Source organism: Lycium barbarum, chromosome 5, assembly GCF_019175385.1.
Source record: "Lycium barbarum isolate Lr01 chromosome 5, ASM1917538v2, whole genome shotgun sequence".
NCBI classification, from domain to species: domain Eukaryota; kingdom Viridiplantae; phylum Streptophyta; class Magnoliopsida; order Solanales; family Solanaceae; genus Lycium; species Lycium barbarum.
This window is the reverse complement of record NC_083341.1, coordinates 1,552,863-1,571,156: the sequence shown is the minus strand read 5'-3', so window position 1 is coordinate 1,571,156 and position 18,294 is coordinate 1,552,863. Positions and strand designations below refer to the sequence as shown.

The following is an 18,294-nucleotide window of genomic DNA, read 5'->3' as shown; positions in this document are numbered from 1 at the left end:
TAGAACTGGAGGAATACATTACTCGAAAGTTCACTAGTATATGGTGTTTACACCAAATTATACAAGTTTATGCTTGTTTAATATAAAGTGAAGTAAGAGTATGTTATTATACACCAGATAACACATGTCAATTATCATTTTTACCAAGTTATCTCTTACTACTTACTTATAGAGATTTACTTGTAATTATCTTATAAAATGATCGGATTGTGAACATCTATACAATCAGTGCATAGAACTTGAGGTATATATTACTCTTGCAAACATTGAATATTTACACCAAACTGCATGAGTTTATCATGATTAACTATAAATTGAGATGATAATATATATGAATTAATAGTGGTCGAGTAATAAAAGTACATCTAGAAAAAATATTAAATGCATTTATTTATTTGGTGTAAACACAGAGCGTGTAAATTTTTCCAAATATTATTCCTAGTGTATGTAGACTTCAAAGAGATCTAATCATTTTCTAAATCTTGAAAGAAAAAGAAAAGGAGAAATGAGTTCTTTAGAGAATTTTCTCAAAGAATCGTGCATATACTTGGATAAATTTACGTGAATCAAGCATACAGTTACCTTATTCTTGTAACGTCAAAATCAAACTTAATCACTAGTTCACTATTTTTGCGTCATGAGAGCTAACTGATTAACGAACCTAATAATTTCTTTTGCACTAAATGAAAATTATTTTCAATTTATATTAGGCATAATACATAAACTTAGCCTCAGCTGGCGTTATGCTCTCCAATTTTTGGTGTGCACAAGTAGGCACTTCAACTTGTATAAAGTTGAACACGTAAACACAAATGTTGACGTGGCAATTAAATTTTGAAGGTGTCTAGATGATCATTTTGTAAGTTAAAGTGTTCAACTGACAAAGTAGATACAAGTTGAGATGTCTACTTGTGTACCCCTCCGGTTGGAGGACATACAACCAAGTTTGAAGGCCTATTTATGCAGTATGTCTTTATATTATTCCAGAAGTTTAAGATTGCACCATGGCTTTCAACACTTTTTTTCTTTTAAATCTTCAGGAATTAATGTCTATTGGGATATATGAGATCATGTGAAATATCTCAGTCATTGAGTATTACACCAGTATGTTTTATATGATAATAATATGAGCTGATCTTAAACAAAAAATGAGAATTCATATAGTCAACCCCAACTTGCTTGGGACTGAGCGGTAATAGTTGTATGCTTCATATTATGTTAATAAAAGTAATTAGTTGTGAATTCCTTAGCCAAGCCTACACAACATTTACAGCTCGCGAAGAGCCGGCGGTTGAACTCGAAATGGGTTCGTGTGAAACTTACCTTAGGCAAATTCCACATCAGAATAGTAGGAAAAGTTAGTGGTCGTATAAAGGTAAAGTTTAGAATACAACCATTCAGGAGAATTATGGGTTAAATCTAAGCGGACAAAACTATGAGACTCAAACCCTTGGATAGCTCAAAGAGGTCGGGTCAAAGTTGACAATATCTTGACAATTGGGTTTGAACCATGACAACAAGTGTTTGGTAGCAATACCAAAGATCTATAGACAAAATTAAAGTCCAGATATTTTAGGTTGAGATTCTTTCATCCTTAATTTCAGCGAGGTGCGTAGTTTCCAAAATGATAACGCTTTGTTTTAGAGTGATCTAACAACGGAATAAAACTACATAATGACCAAAAAAGCCCTTCTTCCAAAGTCCTTCGATGTGTTCTTGAGAATTTTTCCAATAACACATTCCCAATCAAGCTAAAAATGGCAAATTCAGTCATATGATACAGAAAATTTTGGATTCATAAAAATTGCCAAGCACAAAACCAGAAGCTACTTTAATAGAATTCAACAGACAAACTTCTAGGGTACACAGAGTTCTGATCAGTTCAAAAGTACTTCTGCTCTATTCTCACAACAACAACAAAACATAGGGATGCAAAAGGAAATCTTGAAAATGTTACCACCAAACTTATTTGTCTAAAGGAATAGGAATGTATTTGTTCAACCATGTTAACAGTTGGCTAGCTCCTTTTCAGCTATGTTTGCTCGGACTCTTCAAAAATGCCGACGCGTGCAGATCCTCCAAAAGTAGTGCATTTTTGCAAGATCGGACAGAGTTCGGGCAATATTTTTGGAGAATCCGAGCGACGTAGCTTTTAAGTCAACTTGTGAATGGTTTTCATATCAGCAGCTTCTTGGATAGTCCCCTTCTCAACATGATCCCACCATTTGTACAAGAAGTTATCAACAACAAGCCTGAACCAAGGGGATAGCTTTAAACCTTCTTCACCAGCATCTGCTTTCCTCAATAGCTCTTTCAGTTGTTCTTGGTTTACGTATTTGATATCGGCAACTTCATCAGGGTTTGGGTTCACATTGACATCACGAACGATGAACAGAAGATAATCGACTGCAATTACAAAAGAAGGATTTGCTACGATTTCATACCACCAAACGTTTGATACCAGTAACAAAAGTAGTCCTGCAGATGCTAATAGCCTGTTTGGCCAAGCTTTCGAAATCTACTTATTTTGAAAAGTATTTTTTGTCAGAAGTGTTATTAAAAAGAAGTACTTTTGGGGAGTAGCAGTTATGTTTGGCTAATCAATTTGAAAAACACTTTTGTCCATATTAGAGCAGTAATTTGTGCTTGACCAAGGTTTCAAAAGTTTTTCTAGGGAAAAGTTATCTTCTTCAACTTCTGAAAAACATCTTCTGCTAGCGCAAAAACACTTTTTTTTCCTAAAAAATTGGGCGAACACCCCAACTTCCTAAAATAAGCACTTTTATCTTCCTAAAAGCTTGGTTAAACAGGCTTTAAGCACACCAACATCAAATACAAAGATGTGTCATTTACTTACGTTCATGCTCTCCCCACTTTCCATCAGACGGAGCCTTGTAAAGCATACGGCCCAATGGTGTGAACTGGTCAACTGGGACATCTTCAGCGGGAATACCGAGTTCATCAAGAAGCTTCCTTTGTGCAGCATTTCTTACACCTAGTATTTGAAATTACAACACCAGAATGAATTGAAGAAGAGAACCCAGGGTAAAAGTTAAAGTTTCAGCTCAAACAGAAAATATACCAAGAGCATTCTCCTCGATAAGCTCAAACTCTCGGTAGAGAGGATGGCTGCAGCACGTGTTAGTCCACACCAAAGGAAAGGTTACCTTTGTTGCAGATCGTTGCTACACATCCAACACAAGAATAACATATATTAAATGTTTTAATCTTCAAAAGCTACAAAGATGCATCTCAGCTACAACTCATTGGATGATTTATGACTACTTATTTATAGCTTGTCTTAATATCAATATTCTACTAACAACCGTCTCAATTACAATTTGTAATATTATTTGAAAGGGAAAGAATCAAAAGGAGGTGTTTGACATCCATTACTCTGCAACACTTGCAATTTGTTTATACCACATACCTGAAGAAGAAGCTCAAACTTTGAGTTGAAAAGAAATACACTGAAAGCTCTGTGCAGCCAATTCTCAGATTCGATCTTTTCCATCAAATGACCTGCACATCAATAGCGGGTTATTGTGCAAAAATATGAGACATGAACGAATGATTGTATAGACAAGAACATGATACTTTCTCTTTTATTGTCCAGGTTGTTAGTGTAAATTAGAGAAATTTCCCTCTCGTACTATTTTGTTGGCAGCTAAAAGTTAATGTGAGATGGTAAGCATCCTTTCATCCTCTGTTCTTTATATCATAGTGTTTACTTAGCTACCAGCCAAGAAGATTCCTCCCATTTGTGTACCAGATAGGTAAGCTCTGAAGGGGAATATGACTACTTTTCCTGTCTCTCCATGTCTCACTGTTTCACTCAGGAAACAAATGCAAGGGGAATTTCTTCATATTCCTTTGTGTACAATAGAACATTTCTAATTGGTGTAACAAGAGTGCAGCAGATCTAGTGCTGCTGCATGCCCCCTCTATTCTTCAACTCGAATAATACCCATCCTTGCATAGAAGCAAAGAATTCTCACCAAATATCCACCCGATGTAGTTAAATAATCTAGACTTTCTCGGTTATTTAACGACATCTTTGCCACTAAGCTCTTTAAAGGTTGGGGTTGGAGGGTAGCTCACATGGTGTGAGCCCCTCGTCCTTCACTACGGGGTGAGGGATCGAATCCACCCATGTAATATTCCTCTCGCCTTCCCCCTAATAGTAATAACAAAACCTCTTTAGAGGTTACGAATTAAATTTTCACAGAATAAATTCCAACTACATCACCCTAACCAATAAATCTCCTACTATCTAAGCAGTTTCTAAAGCTTACAGAAGAAGAAAACATTGATCTCTCTAAAAAGAACATTGTTGAATTGTATAACCATCTCATCCTAAAGCTTTAACTGGTCGAGAGGAGACATTTATTTATTTTAAATCTGCAACATGCTCCTCTCACATGGGCCAAAATTCTTCCGTGGGTCAAGCACCTTGAAATACTGTCTCTCATGTTGAATTGTGTTGAGTTCCCACATCGGTTGGGGATGAGGTCTTTTTCCCTCATGAGCTAGTTTTTGGGATCGAGCTAGGTCCAAGATCCATTTCTTTATCATGGTATCAGAGTCAAGCCCATCCCAATTCATTGATTACCCGGCATTGGGCCCCCATCTTATATTGTCCCCGCTCCAGATGTCCAGTCTTGGGCGTGCGGGGAGGTGTTGAGTTCCCACATCAGTTGGGATGAGGTCTTTGATCTCCTTATATGGTCTTGGGCACCCCTCCCCTTATGAGCTAGCTTTTGTAGTTGAGCTAGACCCAAGATCTATTTCCTTACAAATTGTGTGGTCACTTCATTTAAAAACTTAAACAGTTGGATAGAGGACAAATTTATTTATTTATATATTTGCTTCAAGTCATTTCACGTCTTGGTGGAATGTGAAACAGGAAAGAAGCTGAAATGTCTCCGATCTGATAATGGAGGCGAGTATACTTCCAAGGCGTTCGATGCATATTGCAGAGCATATGGCATTCGACATGAGAAGTCAGTACCACGCACCTCTCAGCACAATGGCGTTGCTGAAAGAATGAACCGGACTATCATGGAGCGTGTCCGGAGCATGCTGAACATGGCTAAACTTCCAAAGCCATTATGGGAAGAAGCAGTCAATACCGCATGTTATCTCATCAACCGATCACCTTCAGTACCACTCAACTTTGAAGTTCCAGAAAGGCTATGGACAGGTAAGGATCCTACATACTCACATCTTAGAGTATTTGGGTGTTCATCATATGCACATGTATCCAAAGAGCTCAGACAGAAGCTTGATGCACGAACTATCCCATGCATTTTCATTGGCTACGGAAATGAAGAGTTTGGATACAGGTTATGGGATCCTAAGGAGAAAAAAGTGATCAGAAGCAGGGACGTTGTGTTTCACGAAAATTTGACAATAGAAGACATTGAAAAATCCACGATGTCTCAGAAGTCAAATGAGGGTGCTCAAGTTTCAAATGAAGCACCAGAATTGTTCTTGAGAAATAATGACGAAGTGCCAGAAGAAAACTCAGAAGCAGAAGAAGATGAGGAGACAGAAGAGAGTGCTGAGCAAGGGGAGCCACAACCCACCTCACCAGAACCATCACACGACACAGATGATGGTAGTTCTTCTCAGATGGTTCCAACTGCTCGTAGATCTGAACGAGGCCATATACCATCAAAAAGGTACTCATTATCTGAATACCTTTTGCTTACTGAAGATGGAGAACCGGAGAGTTTTCAAGAAGCTATGTCTCATAAGGATAAAGAAAAACGGCTGATAGCAATGCAGGATGAGTTAGAATCTCTGCAGAAAAATCAAACTTATGAGATCGTAGAACTTCCTAAAGGGAAGAAGGCACTGAGAAACAAATGGGTGTTCAAGTTAAAGAAGGATACAAGCGGACAAGTGGTGAAACACAAAGCTCGGTTGGTTGTCAAAGGGTTCCAGCAGAAGAAAGGAATAGACTTTGATGAGATCTTTGCACCAGTTGTCAAGATGACCTCAATCCGAGTTATACTTGGCTTAGCAGCAAGTATGAACTTGGAGCTTGAACAGATGGGTGTGAAGACAGCATTTCTTCACGGAGATTTGAAAGAAGAAATCTATATGCAGCAGCCAGAAGGTTTTGAGGTTTCAAGTGATAATCTCGTGTGCAAGCTATCTAAAAGCTTGTATGGTTTGAAGCAGGCACCAAGGCAGTGGAATAAGAAGTTTGACTCATGCATGAAGAGTCAAGGCTACAAGAAGACTACTGCGGATGAGTGTGTATACATCAAGAGACTTCCAGACGGACCCTTCATTGCTCTTCTACTATATGTAGACGACATGTGGATCGTTGGGAAAGATCAAATGAAGATAAACCAACTGAAGAAAGAACTCTCTAAGTCTTTTGATATGAAAGACTTGGGACCGGCTCAACAGATTCTTGGGATGCAGATCACTCGAGACAGGAAGAATCGCAAGTTATGGCTATCTCAAGAGAAGTACATTGATCGGGTACTTGAGAGATTCAACATGAATAATACCAAACCAGTTAGTGTTCCACTTGCGAATCACTTCAAGTTGAGCAAAAGAACATGTCCCACATCCAAGGAAGAGATCGGGGAGATGTCAGCGGTACCCTATTCTTCAACAATTGGAAGTCTGATGTATGCCATGGTATGCACATGGCCAGATATCGCTCATGCAGTGGGTACAGTGAGTCGTTTTCTCTCTAACCCCGGGAAGGAGCATTGGGAGGCAATCAAATGGATTCTCAGATACTTGAAGGGTGCCACGAAGTTATGTCTTTGCTACGGTGGAGCTAATCCAGTCTTGGAAGGCTATACAGATGCTGATATGGCCGGAGATATTGATAGTAGAAAATCTACTTCAGGATATATCTACACTTTTGCAGGGGGAGTTGTTTCTTGCCAATCAAGATTGCAGAAGTGTGTCGCTTTATCTACAACAGAAGCAGAATACATTGCTGCCGCTGAAGCTAGTAAAGAAATGTTGTGGCTAAAGCGCTATCTCCAAGAACTTGGGATCCAACAGAAAGAATACAAGATACATTGTGACAGTCAGAGTGCTCTAGACTTGAACAAGAACTCCATGTACCATTCCCGTACAAAACATATTGATGTTCGGTATCACTGGATAAGCGAGACGATTGATCAACAACTGTTGAGACTAGTGAAGATCAACACAAAGGAGAATCCATCAGGCATGCTGACCAAGGTGGTACCGAGAGACAAGTTCGAATTGTGCAAAGAACTTGTCGGCATACACTCAAACTAAAAAACCAGTGTACCCTCCTTCAGGTGTATGGGACTGGAGGGGGAGATTTGTTGGGTCCATCCCATAATTTGAGGAAGGAAACATCTCCCTCATTTTAAGGAAGAAAACAAGGAAGAAAACATTTCCCCTGTTTTGAGGAAGAAAACATATTCCTTATTTTAAGGAAGAAAACATCTTTCTTGTATTTGGCAAATTGTCAAGTGCTTGCTTGAGTCACAAATGACATCAATAGGTTCATTTCATCCCTATAAATAGGGAAGCCTTCCATCATTTGTAGACACACCAAAATCTCAGACAATACATCTAAGTGAGAGCAAAGTGAGGTATTCCATAGACTATAAGAAACTAATCTGTGAAGAAACATAGAGTGTGAGTGATATTGCAGTGAGGTGGGAAAAATCAAAAGAGTGTTTTTCTTTTGAGGGTGTAGTGGTCTTAGGAGTATTTGTACTCGTTACTACACGGTGTAAAATTCCTTGCTATAGTGATATCAGCTGCTCCTCTTGGCCGTGATTTTTTTCCTTATTCAGAAGGGTTTCCACGTAAAAATCTTGGTGTCATTATTGCTGCATATTCTTCTAATTTAACCATAAGTTAGTGTTCCGCATTTATCACTAATACCGGGAATATTATTCTTGCGGTCTATTTTTATTCCCAACAAGTGGTATCAGAGCCAAGGTTCTGTCTGAGTATGCTCTGTGGTTGCAGCATAGTCTGAACTTCCACATCAGAAAAGAATTACCTTGGTGCTCCTGCATCAGCTGTCACGTCACCGGTCAGTTTTGTAATTTTTTGAAAAATTGCAGTTTGGTCCCTCAATTTTTTTTTTAAATTATTCAGAAGGTGAAAATGACCATTGACGAGTCAACTTCATCTTCTGGAGCTATGATTATGCTCACGGCTACCAACTACACGCTGTGGAAACCTCGGATGGAAGATTTCCTCAGTTGTAAAGACCTCTTTAATCCAATAGAGCTGAAGGGTATTAATCCTGACCCGCCCAAGTCAATAGAGTGGAAGAAAATTAATAGAAAAACTATTGGTCAAATCCGACAATGGATTGACCATAGTGTCTTCCACCACGTTGCACAAGAAATCGACGCTTATGCCCTTTGGAAGAAGTTGGAAGACATGTACCAGGCCAAGACCGCTCGGAACAAGGCCCTTCTAATGAGACGCCTTGTCAATATGAAGCTCAAAAGTGGAACTTCTGTTGCCGAACATATCAGTGAGTTCCAGAGTCTGGTAAATCAATTATCTTGTGTAGAAATGCCACTTGGAGACGAAATGCAATCTCTACTACTTCTTAGTTCCCTTCCTGATAGTTGGGAAACACTAGTTGTTACTCTCAGCAACTCAGCCCCAGATGGCAAACTTACCATGTCTGTGGTCAAGGATGCATTGTTCAATGAAGAGGCAAGAAGGAAAGACATGAGCACAGATCAGACTCATGCCTTTGTGACGGAGAATAGAGAAAGATCACAAGGAAAACAACAAAGAAACAGTAGAGGAAAAAGGCAAAGTAGAGGCAAAAGTCGGGGGAGATCATCGGATGGCCAGAAACCTTCTTATACCTGCCACCATTGCGGTATAGAGGGTCACATGAAGAAGAATTGCTACAAATGGCTAGAGGAGCAAGGCAAGAGCAGTTCTCAACCGAAGAACAAGGGTGGTGAAGCGCTCATCACAATCTCAGGTGATGTAGCGTACTGTACTACCCATGATGAGATATGCCTTCACGTCTCAAGAGAAGACACGGAATGGGCGGTAGATACTGCAGCATCCTACCACGTAACTCTCCACAGGCACTACTTCACAACATACAAAGCTGGAGACTTTGAAGCGGTGAAGATGGGTAATTCCAGTTCCTCTGGAATAGCCGGAATTGGTGATGTACAAATAAAGATAGGTACCGGGAGCACAATCACTTTGAAGGATGTCAGACATGTGCCAGATCTTCGGCTCAATCTCCTGTTAGTGGTATCTCTTGACAAACAAGGGTATGAAAACCATTTTAGCAGAGGCACGTGGAAAATATCAAAGGGCGTTTTGACAATCGCTCGAGGACATGTTTGTGGCACATTGTACAAAACGCATTTGAGAATTTGTACAGACAGCCTCAACATTGCAGAGGAGGCTTCTCAGGATTTATGGCACCAGAGACTCGGCCACATGAGCGAGAAAGGGTTGACTACCTTGATGAAGAAGAATCTTATAAATGTTGACAAGAACGTTGCACTGTGTCCTTGCAATCATTGTTTATTCGGTAAGCAACACAGAGTGTCATTTAATTTCACTTCAACAAAAAGATCAGAGTTGTTAAGTTTGGTACACTCTGATGTCTGCGATCCTATGGAGGTTGAATCACTCGGTGGAAGCAGATATTTTCTGACTTTTATCGATGATGCTTCTCGGAAAGTGTGGGTGTATTTCCTGAAGACGAAGGACCAGGTGTTCGAGTGCTTCAAGTCATTTCACGTCTTGGTGGAACGTGAAACAGGAAAGAAGCTGAAATGTCTCCGATCTGATAATGGAGGCGAGTATACTTCCAATATACTTCCAATATCTGGTAATGGAGGCGAGTATTTCCTGAAGACGAAGGACCAGGTGTTCGAGTGCTTCAAGTCATTTCACGTCTTGGTGGAACGTGAAACAGGAAAAAAGCTGAAATGTCTCCGATCTAAATTACCTGAAGACGAAGGACCATATGCTCTGCAATATGCATCGAACGCCTTGGAAGTATACTCGCCTCCATTATCAGATCGGAGACATTTCAGCTTCTTTCCTGTTTCACGTTCCACCAAGACGTGAAATGACTTGAAGCACTCGAACACCTGGTCCTTCGTTTTCAGGAAATACACCCACACTTTCCGAGAAGCATCATCGATAAAAGTCAAAAAATATCTGCTTCCACCGAGTGATTCAACCTCCATAGGACCGCAGACATCAGAGTGTACCAAACTTAACAACTCTGATCTTTTTGTTGAAGTGAAATTAAATGACACTCTGTGTTGCTTACCGAATAGACAATGATTGCAAGGACACAGTGCAGCGTTCTTGTCAACATTTATAAGATTCTTCTTCATCAAGGTAGTCAACCCTTTCTCGCTCATGTGGCCGAGTCTCTGGTGCCATAAATCCTGAGAAGCCTCCTCTGCAATGTTGAGGCTGTCTGTACAAATTCTCAAATGCGTTTTGTACAATGTGCCACAAACATGTCCTCGAGCGATTGTCAAAACGCCCTTTGATATTTTCCACGTGTCTCTGCTAAAATGGTTTTCATACCCTTGTTTGTCAAGAGATACCACTGACAGGAGATTGAGCCGAAGATCTGGCACATGTCTGACATCCTTCAAAGTGATTGTGCTCCCGGTACCTATCTTTATTTGTACATCACCAATTCCGGCTATTCCAGAGGAACTGGAATTACCCATCTTCACCGCTTCAAAGTCTCCAGCTTTGTATGTTGTGAAGTAGTGCCTGTGGAGAGTTACGTGGTAGGATGCTACAGTATCTACCGCCCATTCCATGTCTTCTCTTGAGACGTGAAGGCATATCTCATCATGGGTAGTACAGTACGCTACATCACCTGAGATTGTGATGAGCGTTTCACCACCCTTGTTCTTCGGTTGAGAACTGCTCTTGCCTTGCTCCTCTAGTCATTTGTAGCAATTCTTCTTCATGTGACCCTCTATACCGCAATGGTGGCAGGTATAAGAAGGTTTCTGGCCATCCGATGATCTCCCCCGACTTTTGCCTCTACTTTGCCTTTTTCCTCTACTGTTTCTTTGTTGTTTTCCTTGTGATCTTTCTCTATTCTCCGTCACAAGGGCATGAGTCTGATCTGTGCTCATGTCTTTCCTTCTTGCCTCTTCATTGAACAATGCATCCTTGACCACAGACATGGTAAGTTTGCCATCTGGGGCTGAGTTGTTGAGATTAACAACTAGTGTTTCCCAACTATCAGGAAGGGAACTAAGAAGTAGTAGAGATTGCATTTCGTCTCCAAGTGGCATTTCTACACAAGATAATTGATTTACCAGACTCTGGAACTCACTGATATGTTCGGCAACAGAAGTTCCACTTTTGAGCTTCATATTGACAAGGCGTCTCATTAGAAGGGCCTTGTTCCGAGCGGTCTTGGCCTGGTACATGTCTTCCAACTTCTTCCAAAGGGCATAAGCGTCGATTTCTTGTGCAACGTGGTGGAAGACACTATGGTCAATCCATTGTCGGATTTGACCAATAGTTTTTCTATTAATTTTCTTCCACTCTATTGACTTGGGCGGGTCAGGATTAATACCCTTCAGCTCTATTGGATTAAAGAGGTCTTTACAACTGAGGAAATCTTCCATCCGAGGTTTCCACAGCGTGTAGTTGGTAGCCGTGAGCATAATCATAGCTCCAGAAGATGAAGTTGACTCGTCAATGGTCATTTTCACCTTCTGAATAATTTAAAAAAAAAATTGAGGGACCAAACTGCAATTTTTCAAAAAATTACAAAACTGACCGGTGACGTGACAGCTGATGCAGGAGCACCAAGGTAATTCTTTTCTGATGTGGAAGTTCAGACTATGCTGCAACCACAGAGCATACTCAGACAGAACCTTGGCTCTGATACCACTTGTTGGGGGGGAATTATAGTATCGGGCTAATATGAGAGAAAAATACTTCTATTACTTTCAAGAATAGAAAGAAGAGACATACAAGCTCTAAAAAAAACTCAAAAAAAACACCTCACAAATCTCTCAAGGATATTACACAACTCTTCTTGGTTGTGCTGTGATGATCTAATGTCTGATATTTTGGTGTGTCTACAAATGATAGAAGGCTTCCCAATTTATAGGGATGAAATGAACCTATTGATGTCATTTGTGACTCAAGCAAGCACTTAACAATTTGCCAAATACAAGGAAAATGTTTTCTTCCTTAAAACAAGGAATATGTTTTCTTCCTCAAAACAAGGGAAATGTTTTTTTCCTTGTTTTCTTCCTTAAAATGAGGGAGATGTTTCCTTCCTCAAATTATGGGATGGACCCAACACTAAACTCTTTAAAGGTTGGGGTTGGAGGGTAGCTCACATGGTGTGAGCCCCTCGTCCTTCACCACGTGGTGAGGGATCGAATCCACCCATGTAATATTCCTCTCGCCTTCCCCCTAATAGTAATAACAAAACCTCTTTAGAGGTTACGAATTAAATTTTCACAGCATAAATTCCAACTACATCACCCTAACCAATAAATCTCCTACTATCTAAGCAGTTTCTCAAGCTTACAGAAGAAGAAAACATTGATCTCTCTAAAAAGAACACTGTTGAATTGTATAACCACCTCATCCTAAAGCTTTAACTGGTCGAGAGGAGACATTTATTTATTTTAAATATGCAACATGCTCCTCTCACATGGGCCAAAATTCTTCCGTGGGTCAAGCACCTTGAAATTCTGTCTCTCATGTTGAATTGTGTTGAGTTCCCACATCGGTTGGGGATGAGGTCTTTTTCCCTCATGAGCTAGTTTTTGGGATCGAGCTAGGTCCAAGATCCATTTCTTTATCATGGTATCAGAGTCAGGCCCATCCCAATTCATTGATTACCCGGCATTGGGCCCCCATCTTATATTGTCCCCACTCCAGATGTCCAGTCTTGGGCGTGCGGGGAGGTGTTGAGTTCCCACATCAGTTGGGATGAGGTCTTTGATCTCCTTATATGGTCTTAGGCACCCCTCCCCTTATGAGCTAGCTTTTGTGGTTGAGCTAGACCCAAGATCTATTTCCTTACAAATTGTGTGGTCACTTCATTTAAAAACTTAAACAGTTGGATAGAGGACAAAATTATTTATTTATATATTTATTTTAGGTTTGCAACAAACAACCTTGATTTAGCTGAAACTGCCCAGTTAAGAAACTACATCCAGCACCAAGGCAAGGAATGCAGAAAAAAAAAATGTCTAACAGCAAAATGCAGAGAAAGAATCCACCAAATATTCGCTGATTACAAAATCAGCAAAAAGGCAAAATCAACATGAATCTAGTATTATCAACCTTTTTATTTTGAAATTGACAATGATGCTGACTGATTCAGTAGGTGCTATCACCTAAACAAGATAAGAATGGAATTGAAAGTTGTAGCATTTTTTCACTTTATAAAGTGATCTAACATATGAGGTACTTAAAGTTAGAAAATTTGCAAATTCTAGATTATCCACCACCAAAACTCCCTTGATTGTATTTACCTAACATAACATGGACCTTCAATGTCAAAATAAGATACAGACACCTAGGCAAATACACAAGAAGATAACACAGCAGACATTCTAAAGACGAAGCAAAAATCTTAAACTTACAATTGTACTTGGATTCATGACCAACAACCTTGTCATTCTCATCCACCAAAATACATCTGCAAGTGTTGAAGAAAAGAAAGTGTTAAAACATGAGGAAAACAGTTAAAAAGTTGCCGAAACTCTAAAAATGCAGATCAAACGTTGATAACAGCAAGTTAAAAGAGTAGAATAGGGCGAAATAAGACCCTGTACTGAAAGTTGACAAAAGGTTATCTTGTAACAACTACCACAAGATTAGCTAACTTTCAATATCCTATAAGTAATGCATCTTGAATTGGGAAGTGATTAAAAAGTCAAATTTTTAATAATCTTTGTCCAGTACAACCAGAAAACAAAATTTCAATTCATTGACAACAATACATCCACTAATTGAACTTGGCACTCCCAAGCATACAGGTAAAGTCATGGTCAGTTTCAGTGGCGGAACTAGAGCATACGTGCGGGTTCACGAGAACCTAGTAGCTTTTACACACAGGGGCGGATCTACGTGGGTGGCAGGGTGTTCACCCGAACACCCATGGCAAAAAATTATAGTGTATATATACGGTAGATTTTATGTACATATATTAACATTTGAACACCCTAAACAAGTGCAAAAGGTTAGCTCTAGTGGTCCAGTGTGTTCAAAATTGTCTCTAGTGTCTTAGGTTCGATCCCCGCTGACAACATTATTTTTAATATTTAGCTTTTGTTGTTTTTTTGACCAGGATCCGCCACTGTTTGCGCCATCAGAAGCAAATTGCTCATAACTTGTGACTAAAATAAAACCAATCTAATTAAGATTTGTTGATTTTACTGGCAAAAGAATAAAGCAGCTCCATTGTGGGATTATCTACAGACTACAAAGCAAATTAAAGGTTCTAGAGATTGTCTAGTAGCTTGCTTGGCCAACCTTCTATGAAGCCAAAAATGATTAGTAATTTTTTTTTTTAAAAAAAAAAAGTTTTTATTTTAAAAAATTAAGGTCTTTGGCCAAGTTTTTACTATGGAAGAAGCTTTGTTTTTCATAAGTTAGAGAAAAATATTTGTCACGGAATTTAAGAAAGTAAGGACTTTTAAGATTTTTGAATCGAATGTGTGACCTTAAACTAAAGATACATTAGAATGTACCAACATGTCCTTTAATGTTGTGGCCAAACATGTTGTAAGATGTGGCCTTATTTGGCATGTGCCAATTTAGTTGGTCACAAATATTTCTTGGAGCCAAAGCATGGTTATATGGTAGAGAAAATTTGACCATTTATTATTTTCTTTATTATAGAACTTGGGCTCCAAGTTTTGCTCCTATAAAAAGAGTGTTATTTCTTCATTGCAAGAATACACCAATTTGAGAAGAAGTTAGTTGAGTTTGTGTTCTTCTATAAAGAGTATTTTGTAAGAAAGTTGTGTTGGAAACAGAGGCGGATCTAGGATTTGAAGGTGGCGGGTGCCACAATTTTCTTCAATATATATCTTGTTAGGAACGTATATTTGGGTCGAGTCCATCTCTTTTTAGTTTATTTGGGTCAACTTAATAGGCTTTTTTTTAATTTGCAAATATGAAAATTACATTTTAAAAATCAAGAAACGAACATAATTAACATCTTAAATAAGAAATCACACTCATTAACACCCATTAACAACAGAAGTAAAATCAACTTTTTCATCAAGGACCTTGCATCTCTTATGTATATTAAAAAATAACTTTGCACAAGTAAAATAACATCCTCAATAAGGGAATTACACCAATCAAAATAAGAAAAATAATAGAAAAACTCTTCAATAGGTAAATACTCCTCATAAGTAAATGTAGAATTAGATAAACTACAAAGTTCTCAAAAATAAATCATAAATTTCATATTTTTTCTAAGCAGTACCTACGAAATTTCCATCACAATTTAAGTAGTAAAGTGATTTAAATTGAATTTAACAATTATAGAATAGCATAAATTTTTATAATACTCCCTCCGTCCATTTTTATTTGTCTATTATACTAAAAATATATATCCACTTTTACTTGTAAGTTATATAGTTGGGAAAATCAAGACATATTTTACCATTTTATACTTATTATTAAGTACTCCAATTCATTTCTCATTTTATTTATTACTTATTAAGAGTGTCCCAGGTCAAATATAGACAAGTAAACATGGACGGAGGGAGTAATAAACAAAAGAAATTATTAAAAAAAAAATTGAATTTTGATCTCAATCCAAAATTCCCATTGAGACCCAAGTTTTTCGATTTAAATACTCACAGATTTGAGATTAAGAGAAATACTTAATTTAAGGGATTTTGAAGTTTTTATTTGTGTGTTCTCGCTAGAGATCACAGATAAAATAATAGAAAAGAGGAAAATCAATATAAATAATAAAAAAGATAAAGACAAAATTGAGAGGGCCGAAAAGGGAATTACTGGTACAAAGGAAGTAAAAAGCCCAAAGAAAAACAGAAGTCGGAAAATGTTCAAAATAGATTCAAACTTGTGTCTATCAGCCGTGGCACCTCTGTCTAATTTACAACTGGGGGTGGCAAGATCAAATATTTAACCTAATTTAAGCAAATTACAATATAAGTATATAAAAATTTATTAATTGAGGGGGTGCCATGCCACCCCATCGTAAAGGGTGGATCCGCTCCTGGTTGGAAAACACTTGTGTGAACCCATTCTTGGAGTGATCTTGTGAGGTTATTCTTTTGGGGCTTTTGGGATATTAGAGTATTTAACTACTCTAATTTTATACTCTCTTTTGTATTCGTTGGTGTTAGTAAATTTGTTCCTCTTTTGGTCGTGGATGTAGGTCAAGTTGATCGAATCACGTTAAATCTTTGTCTCCTATTATCTTTGTTATTGTCTTTATATTGACTGTTTTTTCTAATTCCGCACTATCCCGGACTCCCGATCCCAACACATGTCATGTGAAAAGTTGGAACAAATTTAAACGGATTATAAAAGAAAGTAATACAAACAAATTGAAACGGAGAGAGTAGCTTTTTGAAACATTGGTCAATCACAAAGTAGATCTCACACTTATATTCCACGTTGATATACTGAAAAAAATTGCTAGAAAATAGGTAAAAGGGAAGAGAGAGAGAGAGAGAACTGACTCGTCTTCGAACATGAGACGACGTTGTACAGCATCCATATTTGCATCAGCCATTCTTGATGACAACTAATAAAAACTAGTCCTATGTTAAAATGAAATAATGTGAGATTTGAGTGAAGAAGAAACAAGAGAAGGATGAGAATTTATGGGGAAAGTGGATGAGCGTAGGACAGATTTGAAAATATTTGTTGGTAATATAATAATAGTGAGTGACACGTGGGATTGGTTGGAGTTTCCGCCGTCTATTTTTGATTCTTTTTCCTGTCACCTTTCCACTTACTTACTTAGGGGTCGTTTGGTACATTATATAAGTTGGGATATTTCAGCATTAATTTTTTGTATTATAAGCACAAAATGCGTCCTGGGATAAAAGATGTGATATCTCATCTTATCCCACTTATACTAGGATTATTTTATCCCAACTCTTGTGCTAAATTAGTGCCGGAATTACAATCCCGGAATAATTTTGACTATTTACCAAAGGACCACTTAATGTTTTACTAACTTTTATTTTTCTTAAAACAGACAAAAAAAGAAACGTGCCAGATTCCATTCCCTTCCATCAGTCAACACAGGACACCTAACTAACTGAAAACTCACACAAATACGACCTTTTAAAATGATAATTTAAAAGATTATAATTACTTTATAAAAATTACATAAATATAATTTATTCAAAATTTTAACTTTTTAATTATAAAAATATAATTTCTTACATTCCTAAAATATGTATAATACTCAATTTTAAGAGTTACTGTCATTAATACATATATTCACTTTTTACTTTCTCTTTCTTTCAAACCGTTTTAAAAATATATTTTTTTCTTTCGTTTCCTCCTCTTTATTCTTTTTATTATTATTTTCACGTGATGAATGCAATTATTTTTTTGTGACTTAAAGAAATTTATTTAAATATATTAATATTAAGAAAAGTACATGAAAAGATATGGTATATGATATATGGTATAAGAAAGTACATGAAAATATACCTGATATGGTCTATGGTATATGATATATGAAAATATACCTGATATAGTTTAGGGTATATGGAGATATGGTATATGGTATAAGAAAAGTACATGAAAATATACCTGTAAATGATATATGGTATATGGAGATATGGTATATATCGATGCACATATATGGACTTAAAGGTACGTGTTTAGTATATATGGTATATGTATATTGTTTATGTCAAGTATACCTAATACTATTGCCTTCATCATATTATTAATTATATTATTAATGATAGGTAGGAAAGGGGAATTTATAGGCACAAATAAAGGAAAAAATATAACCTGTATAAATTGGTTACCCTATTTATACTAAATTGACCATATCTAAAGATTTATGTCAGTTATGCTTAAATATTATTGCCTGCATCATATTATTAATCCAATGATAGGTAGGAAAGGAGAATTTGTAGGGACAAATAAAGAAAAAAAATATAACCTGTATAAATTGGTTACCATATTTATACTAAATTGACCATATCTAAAAATTTATCTATATTATTTCTGTCACTTATACTTAATATTATTGCCTTTATCATATTATTAATTCTATTATTAATGATAGATAGGAAA

The 18,294-nt window shown here is 37.5% G+C and overlaps 1 protein-coding gene across 1 annotated transcript; it reads right to left on the bottom strand.

Annotated features, from left to right (window-relative positions):
- Nucleotides 1–1,804: 1,804 nt before the first annotated feature.
- Nucleotides 1,805–16,877, bottom strand: LOC132640059 (isopentenyl-diphosphate Delta-isomerase I). The gene is made up of 6 exons (XM_060356480.1): nucleotides 16,710–16,877; nucleotides 13,623–13,678; nucleotides 3,431–3,522; nucleotides 3,083–3,185; nucleotides 2,858–2,995; nucleotides 1,805–2,406 (listed from the first exon to the last, which is right to left on the bottom strand). Exons 1-6 carry the CDS (start codon nucleotides 16,760–16,762, stop codon nucleotides 2,153–2,155), a joined length of 696 nt encoding a protein of 231 aa, XP_060212463.1. The 5' UTR covers nucleotides 16,763–16,877; the 3' UTR covers nucleotides 1,805–2,152.
- Between the last annotated feature and the right edge of the window lie 1,417 nt (nucleotides 16,878–18,294).

Excerpts from the sequence above, each read along its gene's own strand:
- LOC132640059 (XM_060356480.1), bottom strand. The coding sequence starts at position 16,762 with ATGGCTGATGCAAATATGGATGCTGTACAACGTCGTCTCATGTTCGAA. Across the intron at positions 3,186-3,430 it reads AGTTTGAGCTTCTTCTTCAG|CAACGATCTGCAACAAAGGT; the intron begins GTATGTGGTATA and ends TTGGATGTGTAG. Across the intron at positions 2,996-3,082 it reads TATCGAGGAGAATGCTCTTG|GTGTAAGAAATGCTGCACAA; the intron begins GTATATTTTCTG and ends TTCAAATACTAG.